At 41.9% G+C, this 22,840-nt stretch overlaps 2 protein-coding genes across 2 annotated transcripts; one reads left to right on the forward strand and one right to left on the reverse strand.

The window, feature by feature from the left end:
• Nucleotides 1-621: 621 nt before the first annotated feature.
• fam217ba (family with sequence similarity 217 member Ba) lies at nt 622-9,561 on the forward strand. Its single transcript, XM_029664522.2, has 4 exons — nt 622-1,079; nt 4,967-5,060; nt 5,179-5,243; nt 5,318-9,561. The coding sequence occupies exons 1-4, from the start codon at nt 973-975 to the stop codon at nt 6,693-6,695; spliced, it is 1,644 nt and encodes a 547-aa protein (XP_029520382.1). The 5' UTR covers nt 622-972; the 3' UTR covers nt 6,696-9,561.
• ttll9 (tubulin tyrosine ligase-like family, member 9) lies at nt 9,391-21,192 on the reverse strand. Its single transcript, XM_029664523.2, has 14 exons — nt 20,394-21,192; nt 19,986-20,032; nt 19,395-19,487; nt 19,068-19,179; nt 18,152-18,337; nt 17,705-17,773; nt 17,411-17,501; nt 17,246-17,286; nt 16,962-17,049; nt 16,328-16,386; nt 15,993-16,189; nt 11,512-11,625; nt 9,973-10,097; nt 9,391-9,777 (listed from the first exon to the last, which is right to left on the reverse strand). The coding sequence occupies exons 1-14, from the start codon at nt 20,406-20,408 to the stop codon at nt 9,707-9,709; spliced, it is 1,308 nt and encodes a 435-aa protein (XP_029520383.1). The 5' UTR covers nt 20,409-21,192; the 3' UTR covers nt 9,391-9,706.
• Nucleotides 21,193-22,840: the final 1,648 nt, after the last annotated feature.

A 22,840-nucleotide genomic window follows, 5' to 3' on the forward strand; every position in this document is an offset into this window, starting at 1 on the left:
TCATGTAGCCAACACACAGTTAGGCCTACCCGGATGCGAAACTCACAATGTGTAGATCATCGAAGATGCGCTCACATACTTCAATTTTGCCATGCCAACGACATACCTGATTTTATCAGGTTGTCTTATGGGAAATGCAGTGGTTGAGCACATGATAGTAATATTTGTCACCGTTTTAGTGTGAATTTAAGTTAATATAAATGTACCTACTGAACCTGAAACATATTTAAACGTCTGTATGGTTAAGGATTAAATAGAGAAAACAATAGAGCATGTTTGTCCTTAAAGCGTCAGTTGCAATGACATCAATTCCCATAATGCTCTTCTCTGCTAACACAACAGGGCCGCATTCAGCAGAATTAAGCGTTGTGTTAGAAACGGTCCTGTTCTAAACGACCAGTTGAATGTTGTGAATAGGCTATGGTGGCACAGGGGACGATTGTGTGCTGCATGAATTTTGCGATTTGAAATGGGAAGACACATATTGATCACACCTGTCAAACGGGAGCAAACACACTTCAAATAATGTTGAAGAACGGTGCGCACCGTTTTATGGAAACGTGTACGTCATGCAACGTAGCAAATCGTTTAACGAACTGAACGCATCCCAGAAGTGGGCTACGGAACTGTGCCAGACAGGGACCGCAGCAAGTAAACAAGCCTATTCGACACAGTGATAGCGGAAACGAATTTAGGATACAGTTGTTTTATTGATCGGGGGCTCACGTTAGCTGCCGTACACGACACGGCAGTAAACCCTTGAGAAAACTGGAATATTATTACAGTATTTGTTTTCGCACGGGAATAGACTCCTGATATGCGCATTATGCACTGCATCACTTTCGATAATATGGACGATTTTACCCTCAACATGGAGTACCTCATATGGGATTTAGGTTGGCATCTATAGCTACAGTAGGACGTTATTCCGTTGCATTGGACTGAAAGCAGCTGTCCTTGAGCTCCAGGATCATGGGCCCCATTATGCAGGAACGCACTGCCTCCACGGCATTGAAACGCGTTGTTTCCAAAGAGAAGATACGTACGAAGAATTCTGAAAATAACGAACCGATTACGAGGTAATCAATCAAATGTATTATAAAGCCCTTTTTACATCAGTAGTTGTCACAAAGTGTTTATACAGAAACCCATCCTACAACCCCAAAGAGCAAGCAATGCAGATGTAGAAGCACTGGCTAGGAAGAAACCTAGAGAGGAACCATTCTCTGAGAGGTGGCAATTCCTCTTCTGGCTGTACGGGTTAATATTATAAGGGTACATGGCCATTAAGGCCAGATCGTTCAAGATATTCAAACGTCCATAGATGACCAGCAGGGTCAAATAATAATCACAGTGGTTATATAGAGCAGTGGTTTCCAAAACTGTAGTAATGTTCGAGCCACTCAAATTGCATATGAATATACATTAGGCGTGGTAAAATGTATAGAATTGCAAGACAATTGGTTTTAAAAGTTTTTTTTTTTATCTGCACTTCATGACAAAATGTGTAGAATTGCAGGACATAAGCTTTAAACCTGCAAAGTTCTCTATGCCAACAAGAGGGGTGTGAACAGTTTGTGTCATGAACAGTGCTTGTGCCCATAGAAATAGAAATACAATTTCCCAATAGTGTGTGATTGCGGCCTGCAATTGTTTCTGCTTGTGGGCATTCCTGCATCTGCAGGCATGCCCCCTCCCAAAGAGCAAGATATCTTCATGTTTGTGTGACACTTTTGATATTCTGGATTTCCCCTGATTATCTACGTTATTAAAATCTGGGTCAAATGGGAAATAAAAATATTATTTGAGTTTTTCCGGGGCAAAGGACACTGTCTACTGGTGTTCTAGCTAGCTACCTATCCTACCTGCTGTGTACCTGTGTCCTAGCTAGCTACCTATCCTACCTGCTGTGTACCTGTGTCCTAGCTAGCTACCTATCCTACCTGCTGTGTACCTGTGTTCTAGCTAGCTACCTATCCTACATGCTGTGTACCTGTGTCCTAGCTAGCTACCTATCCTACCTGCTGTGTACCTGTGTCCTAGCTAGCTACCTATCCTACCTGCTGTGTACCTGTGTCCTAGCTAGCTACCTATCCTACCTGCTGTGTACCTGTGTGTGTCCTAGCTAGCTACCTATCCTACCTGCTGTGTACCTGTGTTCTAGCTAGCTACCTATCCTACCTGCTGTGTACCTGTGTTCTAGCTAGCTACCTATCCTACCTGCTGTGTACCCGTGTCCTAGCTAGCTACCTATCCTACCTGCTGTGTACCCGTGTCCTAGCTAGCTACCTATCCTACCTGCTGTGTACCTGTGTCCTAGCTAGCTACCTATCCTACCTGCTGTGTACCTGTGTCCTAGCTAGCTACCTATCCTACCTGCTGTGTACCTGTGTCCTAGCTAGCTACCTATCCTACCTGCTGTGTACCTGTGTCCTAGCTAGCTACCTATCCTACCTGCTGTGTACCTGTGTTCTAGCTAGCACTACTTGTCCCTCGGGTAAATCCATATGAATTCAATCACTTTGTGACAGCTTCACTTTTGATTTAAACAAAACTTTGTATACATGTTTGCCCATGGAAGAAATGGTCAGTAAGTTACTTTTTGGACCTCAGTGCCAAATCATTCAGGAGATAGAGGTGCTCAAAGTTGACCCATTTTCCATACCCCACCATACCATGTCTTCATCACTGGAAAATATACAGTAAATGGTTGATATCATTTAAGAGCTTACAAACAGGATGATCAAAATGTTATAATTTCATAAATAAATTCAATAAACATTCAAAAGAAATGTACCTTTAAATGTGAAAGATAGAAGAGGAGTAGGTGGCCAGCACGTTGCAATAAACTTTATTGAACTTTAAACAGAATGTATGTACAAAAGAGTACATAAGGGAGCAGTCAGCAGAGTACATCAGGATGCACAACTGCAAAGCATTAACGCGTTGAACACACCGTCAACATCATTGCATTTTGGTACACCATAATTACATTAATTTCCAATGAAACGTTGCGTTTCCAGCATTGCAGAGGCAGTTGCAGTGCGTTCGGTGTGGTGCATATGTTGGATTTATCGAACGTATGCGTCAAACTGTATGTGTAGACGGCTTGACAGAAATGGTAGCAGAAGGTGAATGTTGAACTTTTGTTGCATACATATCCATATGATGCTGCGTACTATTTTGCGAAATCGAAGCGTCAGAGTTGAGTGCGGGACGCCTTGATCACACAGATACTGTTGTTGCGCAAAATAGTATGCAGCATAATATGGATGTGTGCAACAAAAGTTAAACATTCACCTTCTGCTACCATTTCTGTCAAGCCAGCTACGCACACTGTTTGACGCATTCACCTCACAGAACGCACTGCAATGTAACGCTGCAAGGCAAACACATCGTTCCATTGGAAATAAATGCACTTCTGGTGTACCAAAATGCAAACACTGTTGGTGTGATCGAGGCATAAAAAAACAGATTATGCACTGGTGCGTAAAATACATTGTATAAAAACACAGGAAGTACCCCGTGGCAGTAATCAGCAATTCAGCAGAGCAAGGAATTACACTGTTTGTATACACATCAAAGGACCTTAACCTTTTAACATCAATTATCTAAAAACACGTAAATGCCAAGTTTTTCAGAACCGCATATGTTCTAGCTTAGAGTCTTCCTCTTAGATTTTTCTGTTGTGTCACCAATCTGTTGAGACACAACATGCTCTTGAATACAGGGTGGGTGTCATTTAAATCATAGAATTATAATTCATATAATGGACCTGTTCCTTTCAGACCACTGCAATTTAGCTGGTACACCATTTAAATTGAATTGAAATTGTAACTTCTAACTACTACCACAAGGATCCAGCGGTCATGTATTTTCTATTATCTATATTTCTATGATTTCAATAGTTTCTTATGGAGGATTGAGTATAATTTAAAACAAGATATTCCCATTCAAATCAACATTCTTCTATGTGTGTGGACCTATAACTATCTTTGTCATACTATTTGAAAGTCAAAATTTCAATTTGATTCTATTTTACTACATTTATCAGCCAAAACATGACACCCAACCTTTATTCAAGAGCATGTTGTACCTTAATCGATGGCAGGCACAACCGAAAACCTCAGATTAAGTCAAATAGGGTCTCGTTTCAACATATACGAATATGAAAAAAATCAGAGTTTTAGATCATTGACGATGAAGGAAAAAAACACTTTTTTTAATCAAAAATAATTATAAAACAGTTTGACAGCCCTGTTTTGCAAGTTTTTAAATGATATCAATCTCAACTGTTTATCTTTATCAGTGATGATATGGTATGCAAAATAGGTCAACTTTGAGCACCCTTTATGTCTTAAATGTTTTAGCATTCAGGCCAAAAAAGTCACTTTCTGAGCACTTCTACAATGGACAAATATGTATGGAAGGTTTTGTTCAAATCAAAAGGGGGGGGGGGGTGTCAAAAAGTGGTTGAATTCAAATGGATTAACTCCTTCTCTAACGCCTGCTGAACACCTGCCCTCACCGTGGTTAATAGAACTGTGGAAAACAGTGTCCTAGCTACCTACATATCCCGCATCCTGCTTCCTATGTACCGCCTGTGTCCTAGTTAGCTACCTAGCATCCAGTTTCCTTCGCTAACACTTGTCGAACACCTGCCCTAGCCATTGTTAACATAACTGCAGGATAGCAATGGCCGACAGGCACTTCTTCTTCTGTGGGGTTTATTGGCGGTTGGCATCCAACGTTATGGTGCATTACTACCACCTACTGTACTGGCGCGCCACCGCCTCCTGCCTGTATACCGGAGTCGTAGCTTAAAAAGTGACCAATAGAAGTATAAAGAGGGGTTTCTGCAAATTCAGGAATGCCCACATGCAGGAACACTCCAAATTGCGTATAGTGCAAAGAGATAATTACAAGCTCTCTCCTGTCTCCTCACTCCACTCTCTTGTTTCAACAGTTCAAAGAAAGCTAACAAGGTGAAGAAGGCAGGAGCTCAGCTCAAGAATGCCCTTCCAGGTCAGGATAAGGACACTGTGTCGACAATCCAGAGGGTGAGTGACTGGTGGTGAAATCATCTTGCAGATCATGAGGTCTTGTCATGTGCACAATTACCATTAATAACCAGACTAGTGTTTGGCAAATAACTTATATGGTACATTTTCTCCTCAGGGCATTCATTCAAAGGGAAGCAGAGTCAAATCTGGCACTACTCGAAACACTAGCAAACTGGCAAGGTAAGTTTATAGGGGAACCCTTTCTTAAAATGACTCAGTCCAGTCAAATCCTTAATAACACTAACTCTCCACAGCCCTCAAGAAGGAGGCTTGAAGTCTAAACCACACACACACTCCTCCACACAGAGGCAAGAGAAGCGAGAGGTTCAGCGAACGTCCCCATGTTGCGGTGAGTTAGATCAGAACCATGGGGTACTGGGCCGAAGTCGGAAAGCTCTCTCTCTGCCCCTCTCCCCTATACCTGGGCTGCGCCAGGGGCCAATGCGGCTTCACACACACACTCAAGTCCCCACCCTGGAGTCCCTCAGGCAGTTTGAGCAGAAGGAAGTCGACTCGGACAGCGCCAGTGACCTGTCAGACTCAGAGAGACTGCCTGTACTCCCCTCCCCCTGTACCCCCTGCACCCCACCCCATCTCAACCTCCGCGCTGAAGTGATCAACTCCAGCGACTTCCCCCCAGCCTTCCCAGGACCACACGGGGCCACAAGCGACAACGAAAGCGTCAGCTACAACTACCCTGACTTCCTGCCTCCTCCCTTCAACACCTGGAGCCTACGCCAGCTGGCTGTGTTCCTCCACACGGAGGGTCGAGGCGCACCTCGTCCCAAACCTGTGGGGCCCCTGGAGAAGTACCTGGAGAGGCTGCTGCAGTTGGAGTGGCTCCAGATCCAGACTGTGCAGGCGGAGGCCTGCCGACCTGCGGGGGGCCGTCCTAGGGCCCTGGGCTTCCCCTCTGCCACCACTACGAACGCACCTCGGCCCCACACGGCGCCACCCAGCCGCCTCAGCTCCCCCAAAGGCCTGCGGCAGTGTCAGCGCGCCTTCCCGCTTGCCCCTCACAACCCCCCCTCGCTGGCAGCACAGCAGCTCTCCTGCCTCCCAGTCTGCCCCCATTGTCACATCCGCTACCCTCTGTGCAACGGGAGCTGCTCCTCCTATGCCTACCAGCGCCACTCGCGCCTCAGTCCCCTGCTGGAGCGCCGAGCCAGGCCCGGGGTTCCCCCGAAGAGGAGCAGCAGTGAGAGCCGGGTCACTTCCTCTGAGAGTAGGGCTACAGGCTGCAGTGGAGGAGGACAGACTCCAGGTAGCCCCTCGGCAGGAAGAAGCCACGTCAGACACATGCAGGCGGTTGGCAACATCCGTAAACCCGCCCAGGAGCCAGGCACTAACGGTAAAAGTCAGGCCAGTGTGAAGAAAGGCCGCGCCAGAGCCAATTCGGAAGCAGAGGTGAGGAAGGAGTCCAGTACGGCTAAGGCGGGTGTGGAGAAACACACACACTCTGGAAGTAAACGAGAGGCTAACACGATCAAGAGGGTCGAGAAAGAAACAGGAAGTCAGGCATCTAAAAGTGGGGTTAAAAGAACAGTAAAAGAGCCACTCTCTCTCTTCAAGGCACCGTTGTCTGCCAAAGCGAATGGAAAAGCAAAGAATGTTCACTTTATTGCAAAGTAACCACATTTCCTGGCTCAGTACAGGAGCTTAAAGTTATGCTTGATAAAGTTCTATATAATATACAGTGCCTTCAGAAAGTATTCATATCCTTTTACTTTTTGTCATGTTACAGCCTGAATTCAAAATGGATTAAATATATTTTTTCTCTCACCCATCTACATAAAATGCCCCATAATGACAAAGTGGAAACATGTTTTTCGAAATGTTTGCAAATGTATTGAAAGTTAAATACAGAAACATCTCATTTATGTAAATATTCACACTCTTGAGTCAATGGGGCTCCCAAGTGGCGCAGCAGTCTAAGGCACTGCATCTCAGTGCAAGGGGTGTCACTGCAGTCCCCCATCATTGTAAATAAGAATTTGTTCTTAACTGACTTGCCTAGTTAAATAAATAAAAATACATGTTAGAATCACATTTGGCAGCAATTTACAGCTTTGAGTCTTTCTGGGTAAGTCTCTAAGAGCTTTGCACATCTGAACTGTAAAATATTTGCACATTATTCTTATTATTCTTATTATTTTTTTAAATCTCTGTGAAGTTGGTTGTTGATCAGTGCTAGACAGCCATTTTCAAGTCTTGCCCTAAATTTTCAAGCCGATTATAAGTAAAAACTGTAACTAGGCCACAATGTTGTCTTGGTAAGCAACTTTTAGGTTATTGTTATGCTGAAAGGTGAATTTGTCTCCCGGTGTCTGTTGGAAAGCAGACTGAACCAGGTTTTCCTTTTTGGATTTTGCCTGTGCTTATCTATATTCTGTTTCTTTTTATCCTAAAAAGAACTCCATCGTCCTTGTCGATGACAAGCATACCCATAACATGATGAAACCACCACCATCATGCTTGAAAATATAGAGTGGTATTCAATGATGTGTTGGATTTGCCACAAACATAACGCTTTGTATTAAGGATATAAAGTGAATTTCTTTGCCACATTTTTTTTTTGCAATTGTAATTTAGTGCCTTGTTGCAAACAGGATGCATGTTTTGCAATATTTGTATTCTGTTCAGGTTTCCGTCTTTTCACTCTGTCATTTAGGTTAGTATTGTGGAGTAACTACAATGTTGTTGATCCATCCTCAGTTTTCTCCTATCACAGCCATTAAACTCTAACTGTTTTAAAGTCACCATTGGCCCCATTGTGAAATCCCTGAGCGGTTCCCTTCCTCTCTGGCAACTGAGTTAGGAAGGACGCCTGTATCTTTGAAGTGATTACATTGTGACTACACTGTATTGATACACCATCCAAATTGTAATGAATAACTTCACCATGCTCAAAAGGATATTCAATGTCTGTTTTTTTATTTGATTTGTATCTACCAATAGGTGCCCTTAGCAAGGCATTGGAAAACATCCCTGGTCTTTGTGGTTGAATCTTTGTTTGAGATTCCTGAACTTATTTAGGCTTGCCATAACAAAAGGGTTGAATACTTATTAACTCAAGCTTTTCATCCGTAATTAATTTGTAAAAATGTTCTAAAAACATCATTCCACAGTGAAACAGGCTCTGCCAGTGATACAAAATCTTAATTTAATCCATTTGAAATTCAGGCTCTAACACAACAAAATGTGAAAATGTCAAGGGGTGTGAATACTTTCTGAAGGCTCTGTAACTGTTTTACTGCTGTTTAAATCACTACGCTAGCTGTTTGCAACTTTCAAAAGGTCAAATAAAAAATCTATAATCATCTATTTCATGTAGACTTGATTTTAAGTGATACTTTAATAGGTCAAAGAATAAAAACATTGCCAACATGTTGTACTGTAACAATCTTGGTTTGGCCAATACACGCAAGCCTTTACATGGCGCTTGGACCATGATATCTGATATTATGATCTAATGTGTGGAGTAAATATTTTTTTCCAGACATGTTTATTTCAGACTGTAATCAATTCAGGCTTTTAGGCAAACTGAAGACTTTGGGCTCAAGGCACTTTGCACTGTACAGCCAGTTTTGTCAGTACAGGTTATTGATGTTGAAAAGTAGACAACATATAGGCCTATTATTAGTCAACCATTAATTATTTAGTCAGTAAGTAGGCTGATCCACAGAGCCTGAGGTTCACTCAAAATAGCCATCATCACCGGTCTAGTGGAGCTGTTTCTGGTGTTGGAATGTATTTGTTCCTTTATTCTCTCACTGTATGTTTTTCCTTTGTTGCTTGACAATCGTGTATCTTTCTTTGGTGCCTCATTTGTTTCTGTGTCTAAGAGTTTATGGTTGAATACGGGGAGAGACACACTTTGAGATATTGTTGGAATGATGGTTTATTGGTTCAATATGAATGATATACTCTATTCAAGGTATACTTGTGTAAGGGCTTTCTCTTGTTTGAATAGACTTTAATTGACATTGTCTATTACAAGTATAATTTGCATAGGGATAAGCTCTTTTTTTTTGTTCCAGAGAGACAGTCTAATGTTTGCTACGAATGTAAATGCATATTTTTCCAAATTTTGTACACCATAGTTCTATTTATGATAGATATTGTGTTAATCACATTTTGATTCGCATTTGTCATTGACATTTATGTTTACAGTTTTGGGTAGGAAAAATGTTAAGCAAAAAAGCTGAATGTATATTGTTTTGCATAATTTAAGTTATTCCATTTGTTTACATTAGAATGTCTATCAATGTATTGTACTTTATGTGGAATTTATTAATTGAAACGCTACATACATGTAATAGTCGTACTGTGTTAAATTGCACTTTATTGATTCAATATTAATGTAAAGTATCTAAGCCATAGATCAGGGAGTAGAGTTGTCATAAACATTCACACGCACACAGAAAGTGGTGCATATTTTCTCAATGTTGAATGCAGTTGTTTGTAAGGCATAGAAATAAATATGCTTTGCACTGAATCATCGAGTGATGTCATTGTGTGAGTGTGACCTCACCATCTATGAGTGAGGTTGTAAGAAAATACATATTTATGAAATATTGATGGAAACTGTGGTGATATGTAGGCTTGTTGATTTCAATTGGAAAATCTTTTGGGGTAGTGTGTCATATCCTCTTCTTGCCTGGAAATGGTTTTAGAAGCTGACGGAGTTGCTTCTTTCTGTCGTTTACACAGCCTGTTGTGGAGAAAACAGTTGTCAAAACACAACCTGATATTATGCTCTCTCTAGGGTGAGAAGCAAATGTATTGAAGTGTAAAAATTCATGTTTAAGAGACAATCATTTTCTATGAGGCTTTTTTGTTTGACTGACATGAGATGAACTTGAACCCAAGTGTGGTGACTGAGAGTAACAGTTTAAGCCAGACTTACCGAGGTGTGTGTTTGCAGTGAAACAGGCACTGCCCAGTGTCTCTAGGTTGACATCTTCTCTGTAGACGGGTCCATCGTTCCACATAAGGTCATAGCCACCAACCCTCTTCTCTCTGCCAGTCAATCTAAGGAGAACAACCAATGAGAGAATATAGATGATAGGAAAAATAACACCAAATCACTTTCCCCTATTAAGTAGTCTCGGGAAGTGCTGTTACCTTAGGTCTGGGAACAATAGGGGATTTTCTTGGCAACTTCGAAAGGGGAGAAATAAAATCTTTCAGGGAGGGTGCTCTTCAGACAGACAACTCTCCCAACAAATCATACATTTGGGTAGGCTCAGCTTAAAATGCAGGCGGGAATTGTGCCCTTGATATACTATCACCCCGGAAACATGAAAGAGGTGGACCCAACGTGAATGCAGATAGCTAGGCTAATTATAGCCACAGCCAGTCAGTGGTGGAAAGCTTGTAACACTAACGTTCGCTGTCATGGCTCATGCAAACCACTAACTTGGAAAATACACATTGAAAATATTCTCTGCCAGCTCCATCTAGCTAGCTGTCCGGTGGGGATATTTATACCAGTGTACAATTGGAAAAGGCGGTGAAGTAAGAAAGCTGGATTTCCTGCTTTCCTGTCCATTTCCGACTATACCAACTGGACGTTTGTATCGGTGCAGACATGCATGTTGGAACATTGTTCATGCGGGAGGTAATCCATCTGCACAGGGAGACTACCAATCAAGTCTTCTCATCAGTGGAAAGTAACGAAGATAGGAAAGGAGCAAGCCAATATTTGGATCCAATTCCATCACTAAAGGCAACCACACTGCGGGTCACTCAGAATGTTGATACTGTATATTTTGAGGCTAAGTCAATGTCAGGTGTAACGTGGTTTATGTTAATACAGAGTAAACATTCTGAGTTGAACCTAAAGTGTGGTTTCCCTTTTAAAAGGGAAAACTCAAATTCATGCCTACTGGTTTCCCAAATGACGTCTACCCTAATCCAGAGATATTCAGCTCTATCACTAAGGGGCCATTTTGTCTGTGGATTTTTCAGTAGCTGTCCAGTATTTTAGCTGTCCAGATCTTCTAGGAAATATGACCTATACAAAATGAGTGAAATAGATTCTCTCTCTCTCCCCCTTCTGTGAACCCCTGTCTGAACAGTTGATTTGCCAGTTCAGCCAATGAGACATATCGGCCAAAGTGTGAGAGGTCAACTTTTTGAAACAGTCTGTTTCAGATACAGGTTTGAGGAGGGGTATTACAGTGGTTATTCTCTAATTTATGCTTTGGCCACAAATACAAATAAAGGACTTGTGAGTCAACAACATTATTTGGCTATGAGTTCACAGAATTAGCTTTTAAAAACTATATTTTCCTTGGAGAGTTACTTTAAAACCAAAATTATGTCACCAATTGGCCTGAGAATCTTGATTTCCGAGGTCTAAATCAGTGGCTAAATCAAAAGCAAAGAAGGAACCCAGTAGGCATATTGGCCCTGGGTTGAGTATCCTTTCCCCACTCCCTACCTGCCCTCTATATCCACAATGTGTAAGGTGTCCTCCAGCAGACAACACTTCATCTCGTAGTCCTCTTGGCTGCTGGCGGTGAGAGAGGGAGAGGCGTTCACCTCTATCAGCCACCTGTGGAGAGACACAAATTAGGAATTGCAATCCGACTTGAATGTTCGCACCAGTCTCACATTGACATCAATGAAAGATTAAGTGAAGAGTTGCGTCTGCTTATAATTCTGAATTGGCCTAAAAGAGATTAAGGATGACGGCAATGATCTAACATTAAGATGATCCAAGAATTGTGACAGACCTAGCTACCACTTTACATTGTGGACACACCAACAGATCCACGGATGACGCAATCGCCATTGTACCGCAGACTGCCCCTAAATACCTATGTCAGAATGCTGTTCATTGACTACAGCTCAGCCTTCAACACCATAGTGCCCTCCAAGCGCATCACTAAGCTCAGGGCCCTGGGTCTGAACCCCTCCCTGTGCAACTGGGTCCTGGACTTCCTGATAGGTCGACCTCAAGTGGTGAAGGTAGGTAAGTTAGGCAACACCTCCCCACAGAAGTGCGTGCTCAGCCCCCTCCTGTACTCCCTGTTCATCCATGACTGCTTGGCCATGCATGTCTCCAACTGAATCATCAAGTTTGCTGACGACAACAGTGGTAGACCTGATTACCAACAATGACGAGTCGGTCTACAGGGAGGACGTTGGAGCTCTGGCGGAGTGGTGCCAAGAAAATAACCTCTCCCTCAATGTCAACAAAATGAAGGAGCTGATCGTGGACTACAGGAGAAAGCAGAGAGGGCACGCCCCTATCCACATCGACGGGGCCACAGTGGAGAGGGTCAAAAGCTTCAAGTTCCTCAGCGTGCACATCACTGACAACCTGAAATGGTCCCTTCACACAGACAGCATGGTAAAGAAGGCACAACAGTGCTTCTTCAACCTCAGGAGGCTGAAGAAATGTGGCTTGGCCCCTAAGACCCTCACAGACTTCTACAGATGCACCATTGAGAGCATCCTGTCAGGCTGTATCACCACCTAGTACGGCAATTGCACCGTCCGCAACCGCAGGGCTCTCCAGAGGGTGGTGTGGTCAGCCCAACGCATCATCGGGGGCACACTGTCTGCCCTCCAGGACATCTACAGCACCGGTGTCATAGGAAGGCCAAGAAGACCATCAAGGACCTCAGTCACACGAGCCACGGCCTGTTCACCCCGCTACCATCTAGAAGGCGGAGACAGTACAGGTGAATTGAAGCTGGGACCAAGAGACTGATAAACAGCTTCTATTGTATCTCCAGGCCATCAGACTGTTAAACAGTCGCCACTAGCTGGCCTCCGCCCAGTACCCTGCCCTGAACCTTATACACTATACACCTTTCAAACCATGACATTTTCCTGCCAACTTTAGCATCCCGACAACTTTTCTTTATATATGAAAGGTATTGTCGGTGACAAAGCCTATAGTTATATTTCTTCCAACCGACCTAGTCATGATTGCAGTAAAGTTCTGCCTACGCTCTTAAACTCTTGATGGTTGCTAGGCAGCGCCCGTTACTACTATCATCCCGGCAGTTCTAAACTTTGCGAAGCATGTCTCACCCATCTCTTCGCATAGCTCACCACATGCACTGCTTTCTTAACCACAACTGGATGGATCCATAAAGAATTACTGTGGGACTAAATATACCTGAACGACAAAAATATTGAAATAAAGTAGGCTAATACAATTGATGGCATCAAATTGTTGCTTGCTAAAACTTGCTAAAACTAAAAGTCATCCAATTGATTGAAGCAATAGCCTACCCGCGTGTGGTGAACTATTTCAGCACTGTTTTGCGCTGTTTTGAGACAAGCGTGGGGTCTTGATAAATCAACCAATATCTCCATTTGGATATTGTTTAGGCTACAATTAGGCTGTGGAAATGTTAGCTAAGTTGAGGTGAGTGCTGCGCATGATCATCTTGTCTAGTTGACTGATTTATTAGCACTGATCAGAACATTTTGCCAGCTTGTTGGGGCTGCCGAGTGGCTCCCGAAGGCACTGCATCTCAGTGCTTAAGGCGTCACTACAGACACCCTGGTTCGAATCCAGGCTGTATCACAACCGGCCGTGCACAATTGGACCAGCGTCGTCCGGGTTTGGTCGGTGTAGGCAGTCATTGTAAATAAGAATTTGTTCTTAACTGACTTGCCTAGTTAAATTAAGGTTAAATTGAAAAATTAACAAGTGGATTATTTTGCTCTTCACTCTATGTCAATTAGTAGCCTAGGCCTACTCCCGACCAAAAGACTGTGACAAGTCTTAACAAATCAATGTGATTTGTTTCACTGAATCTCCATCTGTATATTTGGTTAATTCTCTGGATGGGCAAATAAGTGGAGGGGGTATCACTTATCTATTTGTTTGCTCATCTACAGTGCCTTCAGAAATAATTCTCACACCTTGACTTTTTCCACATAACAGTCGTATTCTAAAATGTATTAAATATTTGTTTTCTCTCAATCTACACACAACATTCTATAATGACAAAGGCAAAACAGATTTCTAGAAAATGTTGCACATTTATTAAATTTAAAAAACAGATATACCTTATTTACATAGGTAGTCAGACCCTTTGCTATGAGACTCGAAATTGAGCTCATATGCAAACAATTTCCATTGATCATCCTTGAGATGTTTCTACAACTGGATTGGAGTCCACCTATGGTATATTCAATTGATTGGACATGATTTGGAAAGGCACACACCTGTCTATTTAAGGCCCCACAGTTGAAAGTGCATGTCAGAACAAAAACTAAGCCACGAGGTCGAAGGAATTGTCTGTAGAGCTCCGAGACAGGATTGTATCGAGGTACAGATCTGGGGAAGGGTACCAAAAAAATGTCTGCAGCATTGAAGGTCCCCAAGAACCCAGTGGCCTCCATCATTATTAAACTGAAAAAGTTTGGAACCACCAGGATTCGACCAAGAGCTGGCCGCCCGGCCAAACTGAGCAATCAGGGGAGAAGGGACTTGGTCAGAGAGGTGACCAAGAACCCAATGGTTACTGTGACAGAGCTCCAGAGTTCCTCTGTAGAGATGGGAGAATCTTCCAGAAGGACAACCATCTCTTCAGCACTCCACCAATCAGGCCTTTATGGTAGGATGGCCAAACGAAAGCCACTCATCAGTAAAAGGCACATGACAGCCCGCTTGAAGTTCGTCAAAAGGCACCTACAGGATTCTCTGATCTGATGATACAAAGATTGAACTCTTTGGCCTGAATGTCAAGCGTCACGTCTTGGAGGAAACCTGGTACCTATGGAAAAGCATGGTGGTAGCAGCATCATGCTCTGAGGATGTTTTTCAGTGGCAGGGACTGGGAGACTAGTCAGGACTGAGGGAAAGATGAACGGAGCAAAGTACAGAGAGATCCTTGATGAAAACCTGCTCCAGAGCGCTCAGGACCTGAGACTGGGGTGAAGGTTCACCTTCCAACAGGACATCGACCCTAAGCACACAGCCAAGACAACGCAGGAGTGGCTTTGGAACAAGTCTCAATGTCCTTGAGTGGCCCAGCCAGAGCCCGGACTTGAACCCAATCGAACATCTCTGGAGAGACCTGAAAATAACTATGCTGCGACGCTCCCCATCCAACCTGACAGAGCTTGAGGATCTCCAGAGAACAATGGGAAAAAATAAAATACAAATGTGCCAAGCTTATAGCGTCATACATACCCAAGAAGACTCAAGGCTGTAATCGCTGCCAAAGTACTGAGTAAAGGGTCTGAATACGTATGTAAATGTTACATCAGTTTATTTTTAATACATCTGCAAATGTTTTTGTTTTGTCATTATGGGGTATTGTGTGTAGATTGATTAGAAAAACAAACAATTTAATCCATTTTAGAATAAGGCTGTAATGTAACAAAATGTGGAAAAAGTTAAGGGGCCTGAAAACTTTCCAAATGCACTGTATATATACAGTACCAATCAAAAGTTTGGATACATCTACTCAAAACATGGATGTTGATTAAGGCAGCCCACCGTACCTCTCTGATTCAGAGGGGTTGGGTTAAATGCGGAAGACATATTTCAGTTGAAGGCATTTAGTTGTACAACTGACTAGGTATTCCCCTCTCCCTTTCATTCAAGGGGTTCTTTATTTTTACTATTTTCTACATTGTACAATAATAGTGAAGACATCAAAACTGTGAAATAACACATATGGAATCATGTAGTAACCAAAAAAGTGTTGAACAAATGAAAATATATTTATATTTGAGATTCTTCAATGGAGCCACCCTTTGCCTTGATGACAGCTTTGCACACTCTTTGCATTCCCTCAACCAGCTTCATGAGGTTCCTTCCTACATAAACGTCAGATTTATAAAGCAATTCAGTGGTTACATACTGGGCTCAGACTGGCTAAGGTTTTGCATTAGAAATGCAGTCAGTCGGTGGGGAATGAGGAGGGAGGTGTGCGTGTGTCTCACGGTTTGAGGTCCTGATCCAGTAGGATGTCATAGCCATAGAGCTCAAAGCAGTGTTTGTCGTTGATGATTACTTTCTGCACACTCTGCAGGCTACGGACAAATATGTTGTCAACGTCCTTAAACAGAGCCTCTATGGTCTCTGTGCCATGCCTCGCAGTCAGGTATCGCCGAAGCTGCTGCATCTGCCACTTACAGCCCTACACACACGGAAGGGAGAATAGAGAGAGATTCATAGCAAAGTCATTTATTCTTAAATTGTGTTTAGCAGTGGTCTTACTAAACATTCGGATTAGATTACCCCACAACATTGTGACTTTTGAAGGAATTCTACACACCTTTTCAGGATCATAATCTGGCGCTGTTTTTTGCACTGCCACATTGGTGAGATGGACATCTTAGAAGAAACATTAAGGAGACGTTCTATTTGCCTAGTCCCAGATCTGCTTGTACTCCTGCCAACTCCATTGCTGTCATTGCCAAGCCAAACAATTTCTTAAAAAACTGTTTTTGCTTTGTCATTATGGGGTATTGTGTGTAGATTGATGAGGGGAAAAATGATTTAATCCATTTTAGAATAAGGCTGTTACGTAACAAAATGTGGAAAAGGTCAAGGGGTCTGAATACTTTTGGAATGCACTATATGACAGGATAACGAGTGACAAGGAGTTGGCATGATGGCACAAACAAATGGCACAAGACTGGCACTGGAGAAAGAGATGATGGAGAAATAGTAGGACAGAATTTGGGTCAAATGTATTTAAATTCCAGGCAATTCAAAAGACTCAAATTGTTACAGACAATTTATTATTAGGATTCCGGATTAGAGCCGACCATTGGGAGTTTGTTTCTAAGGAAAAGACAATTATTATTATTTGGCTGCAGAACAGTCGACTACTGTGTGCAGATAACTGTTCTTAGACAATAACTCAGCTCACATACAAGGCTGTAATGAGGTAAGGAGAAGGATACACTGGTCATCAATGCTGGTGAGAGAGAATCGGGTGCTGGAGAATCGGGCAAAACCATCTCGATATAACCATGCCTTCAGTGGGATATACTAAGACGCACACAAATTAATTCTAGTTAACAGTGTTAAATTGACATATTTTACAGCATGTGTTGCTTACTTCATCAGTTGACGTGTGTCAAGCCCATATGAGTGAAGTGCTTTAATCCAATGATCTACCAAAATGGTTTTAGATTTGATTACTTTGATTTTGATTCATTTAGTGATTGAGAAGACCGAAACTTACTGATGTAACCAATACATAAACCCTCAAGTCAAATTTTCTCCCTATTTAAGGAAAGGTCATAAAAAGAGAACATTAGAGAAGAGCAATGCAGAAATATCAAAATAATCCATTGTGTAATAATTTATTCCAAACTTAGACCTATTATCAAACTTAAGTTTAATGCACCACTGATAAGGTAGGGATTTTCTATGTAGCGCTGTGCAACGTAGCTCTCCACTTGAGTCTCATCTCTCTGCTCCTCTGAGCGACTCCCATCCTGTACAAACACAAACATATAGTGTCAGTGTGTGTTTGTTTGTCTGTCTGTCTTTAAAAAAAAAGGTTTTATTTATTTTAATTTTTTACAAACATGAACATAAACCATGTAAAAGTTAAGGGAAACAACCTATAAGACATCTGCAGTGCACAACAATCATATAATGTCATGTTTCAATTTATTATATTACCGCATGGTGTTACCTTTTTCCAGTCCATGATGTCTTTCAGTTTTTGAAATAGGAAAATGCCCTTCCCCTGAGATCTTGCAACCTGAACAAAGATTGATAGAGGGAGTTGAACTTCATAACTATAGTATAAAGATACAAATGTATTATGTTAGTGCATAATGTAAAAGCAATAGTTTTGTTTTGTCTACTCTTCTTATTACTGATGGCAACCTAATGCTAAACTAAGCTTGTGTGAATTGTCACGTTCACTGTTGAAAATAATGTATTTGTAGACTTATAGATTTAGTGCACAGGTATGTTCTGGTTGTATGATTGTTTTGTGTTTTTTTAAACTGGAGCTGCCTTGTTTGCCACATCTCCCTTGGAAAATATATGTTTTTGTATCTCTGATGGGAATGGATTAAATAAAGGTTAGACAGGCCTATATTAAACAAAAAAACAAATCTGCAGGTCCTCTCACCGGTTTCATGATCCAGGTGCTGCCCGGGCTCCGTTTGAACTCTTCCACAAAGAGGTGGTATTCACTGGGTAGTTCAAAGGTCCGGGGGAAAAAGTCACATTTGGACGCCTCAATGCGGCCAGCTTCCCTCTCAAGGGTTTTGCGGTACCTCTTCAGGTTTTTCACCATTAGGTTCTTGCGCGTCAGCTGCATGATAAAACAAATTAAGATTATGACACAGTACAAACATAAGTGATACGTTATGAGGGGCAATCTGCGATAGGTACATCCATTTTTTGACTCTTAAATTAATGATAGCCTATGTACACATGGACTCTTTAAGAAATGCCTTATGATCTTACTTAAACTAATAATATTTTTGATCTCAGAGATGGATGGTCAGTCCCTTCATCCATAAGTCTATCTAACTATGAATTTGAGAGTGGTTGCCTTTCTCCAGCCCCATTCCTCAGCTGTTTACCAAAACAGTGTGGGGTGAACTGTTGTTTGAACTGCAGATTGCCCTTATAATACATGACTATAAATAAGAGCGCCACATGGGAAAATATGTTCAAATCACACCTGCTGTCCATATATGCTAACAGCTATTTTTACAATACATGGTAACACTACTGTATGATCCTCGTGCATCATAAAAGCCTTCATAACAGCTTAGACATAATGTCCCCCATAGGCAGTGATAAACATGAACCTTATGGACACCGGCAAAATATTCTATGAGGCTAGTTAATGAGGCTAGTCAGGCACAACTTCTGCACATGACAACAGATTTGCCTGTCATCTAACAAGCATACATATGATGGCTGTTATAGCCTAATGTCTTTTGTAGGCTAGTGTTGTAAAGGCTTTATGAATACATAGATAAGGGGGCCCCACATTAAGTGTTACTGACTAATCTATAATGGTACTGACTGACCTCATAATGATTGCGGAAATGGCATATCCTCACGTGTTCTTCCATGTAGGAGTGGTCGAAATTCTCCCTCAGCCACCCAACATCACACCAGTTAAAATCCCATTCTCCATCACTGCGCTCACAGATATATACACAAAAAAAACCATGGGCATTTGACGTCTTGTAATGTAGGCTAAGTCACTCAGGATACAATACGCTATTTAAAATGCTCACACACACTCTAGGCTTTGTAGCATATTGTATCCAATCACAATTCAATGTTGTGGATGCACGCACGCACACACACACATTGTGGTTACATCATTAGGTCTAGCCTACACAACTCACTCTTTGACCTCCATCCAGCCTGGTCTTTGTCGCAAGACATCCTGAATGGTGTTTGTTAGGCCACATTTGTAACGTACACAACTTCTTCCATCCCTATGGAGTCAACAAGTGGTTTGTTAGTATCTTCCATTGCCATGTCACAAACATCAGCCATCCAACATCACACCAGATAAAATCACATTTGCCATTACTGTGATCACATATCACAAATCATATGCATTTTATTTCTTGTCATGTAAGTAAGTCCGTCTACACTAAGAAAAAAAAGTTATATCTAGAACCTAAATGGGTTCTTTGGCTGTCCCCATAGGAGAACACTTTGAAGAACCCTCTTTTGGTTCCATGTAAAACCTTTTCTTCTTAAAGTGTGTACACACAATATAGCTAGTAAAATGCAAATAAACAAAAACACACACACACACACAGCTAATAGCATTAGCCTACAGTGGCTATCATCAATTAACTAGCTGGGTGTCAAAATGAATGTAAAATTGTCTATGTACTGTCAGATGTTTCCAATCATGCTAGTGAGTAACGTTAAGTAGCTAACGTTAGCGGGTTAATAACAACCATATTTGCAGAACAACTCACCCCTCTCTTCTTTTTTGATAACCATAAGGACCCTTGTATCCAGCAGTCTGGTGAAACAATGAATGATTTAAGATAGCTAGCCATTCACAATTGCCTGAACAAGCTAATAAGTTAGCTAGCTAGACATTGAACGTTAGTTGATTATCTTCGCAAAAGTTCACAACAGAGGCAAAGCTAAATATCTGCCTCTGAGTCGGACACAATGAAGTCGTGACCAGACCAGCCTAGGCAGCTGATAATCGGCGCTAGATCTGCTCTAGAGCCCACTATCGGCTGCCTAGAAGAACCAGAGCCTTCAGCTTCACCAGTATCAGAACCACAGGTCAAAATGCGCTAACAGTAACGCTAACGTTGCTAAAGTTGGCTACACAGAGCATGCATACATTTTCATTTGAAGGGCTTACCCACCTTATTCCTTGACATGTTTTCGTGGTAGCATTCGCCACATCTGTTTACCGGGGTCAGCTAAAAGGTTAATTAGCTAAATGTTTAGCTAGCAGCATTAACGTTAGCTAGCCGTCGAATAGTTTGACCAGAGATACTAGAAAGGAGTAGCTAGTTCGTATCCACCTGGTTTGACAACATATGTTGTCATGGCAACCTCATGAATGAAAAAGCTGTAGTTATAATCATGAATTCCAATGAATTACACACAATCTTTGAACATTTATTTACATATTTCCCAAATCATAGGAAGAGAGAAAAAGCGTACAGCACTGGTATACCCCCTTTTAAGTCAGTACAAGACACACTGACGTCACGCACAGACCCGATTGTCTTTTGGATGCGCTACTAATGCAGCCTTCAAACCAACTGGAAGCTCGGAAACCTCCATATTCAGTGCGTTCAAGACAATTGGGAACTAGGAGAAAACAAGCTCCGACAGGGAAAATTAGTTTAACGGTCCTCTACCTCGGGAATCCAAGTAGGGAACTTGGGCCTCTTTCTAGAACTCCGATTTTACGACTTTAAGATTACTGACGTCAGTTTACCTCGTTTTCCCCCAAGTTCTCAGTTGTCGTGAACGCACCATAAGAAAGCCATCATCATCTGCGCCCATTCAACATAGCCTAGATTTACGTTTTTATTACTTATAAACAAACAAACTTTTTAATGTTCTCATACGCATTTAATTACGTTTTGATTATTGCTTTAATAACAGTCGCTAAGACTATATTTGGTTGTGATCTTTGCTTAAATAACTATTTTGGATGCAGCATTTGTTAGCTAGAATGCTAACGCTCATTGACATAGGCTGTAGCAAAAGGTAGCCAAAGAGCCAATTTACTACAGCTAGAACAACGAGACAGATATTTCACCTGATGTATAAATGTGAAGCATCCGCTTGGCGTTTCCACTCAGTACCATATATGGTGATGAGAGAAAACTCAGGGTCCGGCTGTGAGAGATGGATTTTGGGCGACATTCTGCTCATTTTCTTATCTATGAAACATTTGATATCCATACAGTTTCCAAAACTACAACCTGTAACAAACAGAGTGGACGGAGTTTCTAAAAATTGCGTTGTTTAGAAGGAGTGCACACGCGCACTTCACAGAACTAGGGTTCGCTAACGAACATTTTAAAATAAATGCTATAACGAGCCAATAGGATCTCACTAGCTCGTGCTTGGCTCTGCCCACCGAGTTTTCTGCACACTATGATTAATTTGCTTCCATTGGAAACGACGTGTTCTGGTCTATCTTGGTTTATTAATAAAAATATTAGATTGCACTGGTTGACATTGAAGTGTTTTAAAAAAAAAGGTATAATTACAGAAAATACAAGCAGGTAGAAAAACTCTGTCATAAAAAAAAATACATTCATCAGTATAATGTCCTCAATTCGATTTCTGAATAGCACTACAGGAACCAAAACATCACATTTAAGAACATTTTTAAGATTGTTCCACAAATAAGTTGCAAGAAAAGTTAAACCTGATTTACCTAACTCGGTAAAGACAAAAGGAATTTTCAGAGATAGCCATCCCCGAGGCCGAGTGTGGTCACTCATAAGACTAATGTTTAGTAATGATGCTAGGTAAAGTGGGAGTATTTGTAAAAGAGCTTTATACATGAAAACATAGCACTGTATCACCCTATGTGACATCAAAGAGGGCCAACTAACTTTCTGGTAGAGAATGCAGGGATGAGTACCAAAACTGTCGCCAGTAATAAAGTGCAGTGTGCTATGTTCATCGAACAGCCCCCGTGATATGCAGCTGTTCAGGGAAGCTAGAAACCATTATACACAGGCAGTTAGAAAAGCCAAGGCTAGCTTTTTCAAGCAGAAAGTTGCTTCCTGCAACACTAACTCAAAAAAGTTCTGGGACACTGTAAAGTCCATGGAGAATAAGAACACCTCCTCTCAGCTGCCCACTGCACTGAAGATAGGAAACACTGTCAACACTGATAAATCCACCATAATTGAGAATTTCAAAAAGCATTTTTCTATGGCTGGCCATGCTTTCCACCTGGCTACTCCTACCCCGGTCAACAGCACTGCACCCCCAACAGCAACTCGCCCAAGCCTTCTCCATTTCTCCTCCCAAATCCGTTCAGCTGATGTTCTGAAAGAGCTGCAAAATCTGGACCCCTACAAATCAGCCGGGCTAGACAATCTGGACCCTTTCTTTCTAAAATTATCTGCCAAAATTGTTGCCACCCCTATTACTAGCCTGTTCAACCTCTCTTTCGTGTCGTCTGAGATTCCCAAAGATTGGAAAGCAGCTGTGGTCATCCCCCTCTTCAAAGGGGGGGACACTCTTGACCCAAACTGCTACAGACCTATATCTATCCTACCATGCCTTTCTAAGGTCTTCGAAAGCCAAGTCAACAAACAGATTACCGACCATT

The sequence above is a fragment of the Oncorhynchus nerka genome, linkage group LG7 (assembly GCF_034236695.1).
Source record: "Oncorhynchus nerka isolate Pitt River linkage group LG7, Oner_Uvic_2.0, whole genome shotgun sequence".
NCBI lineage: Eukaryota > Metazoa > Chordata > Actinopteri > Salmoniformes > Salmonidae > Oncorhynchus > Oncorhynchus nerka.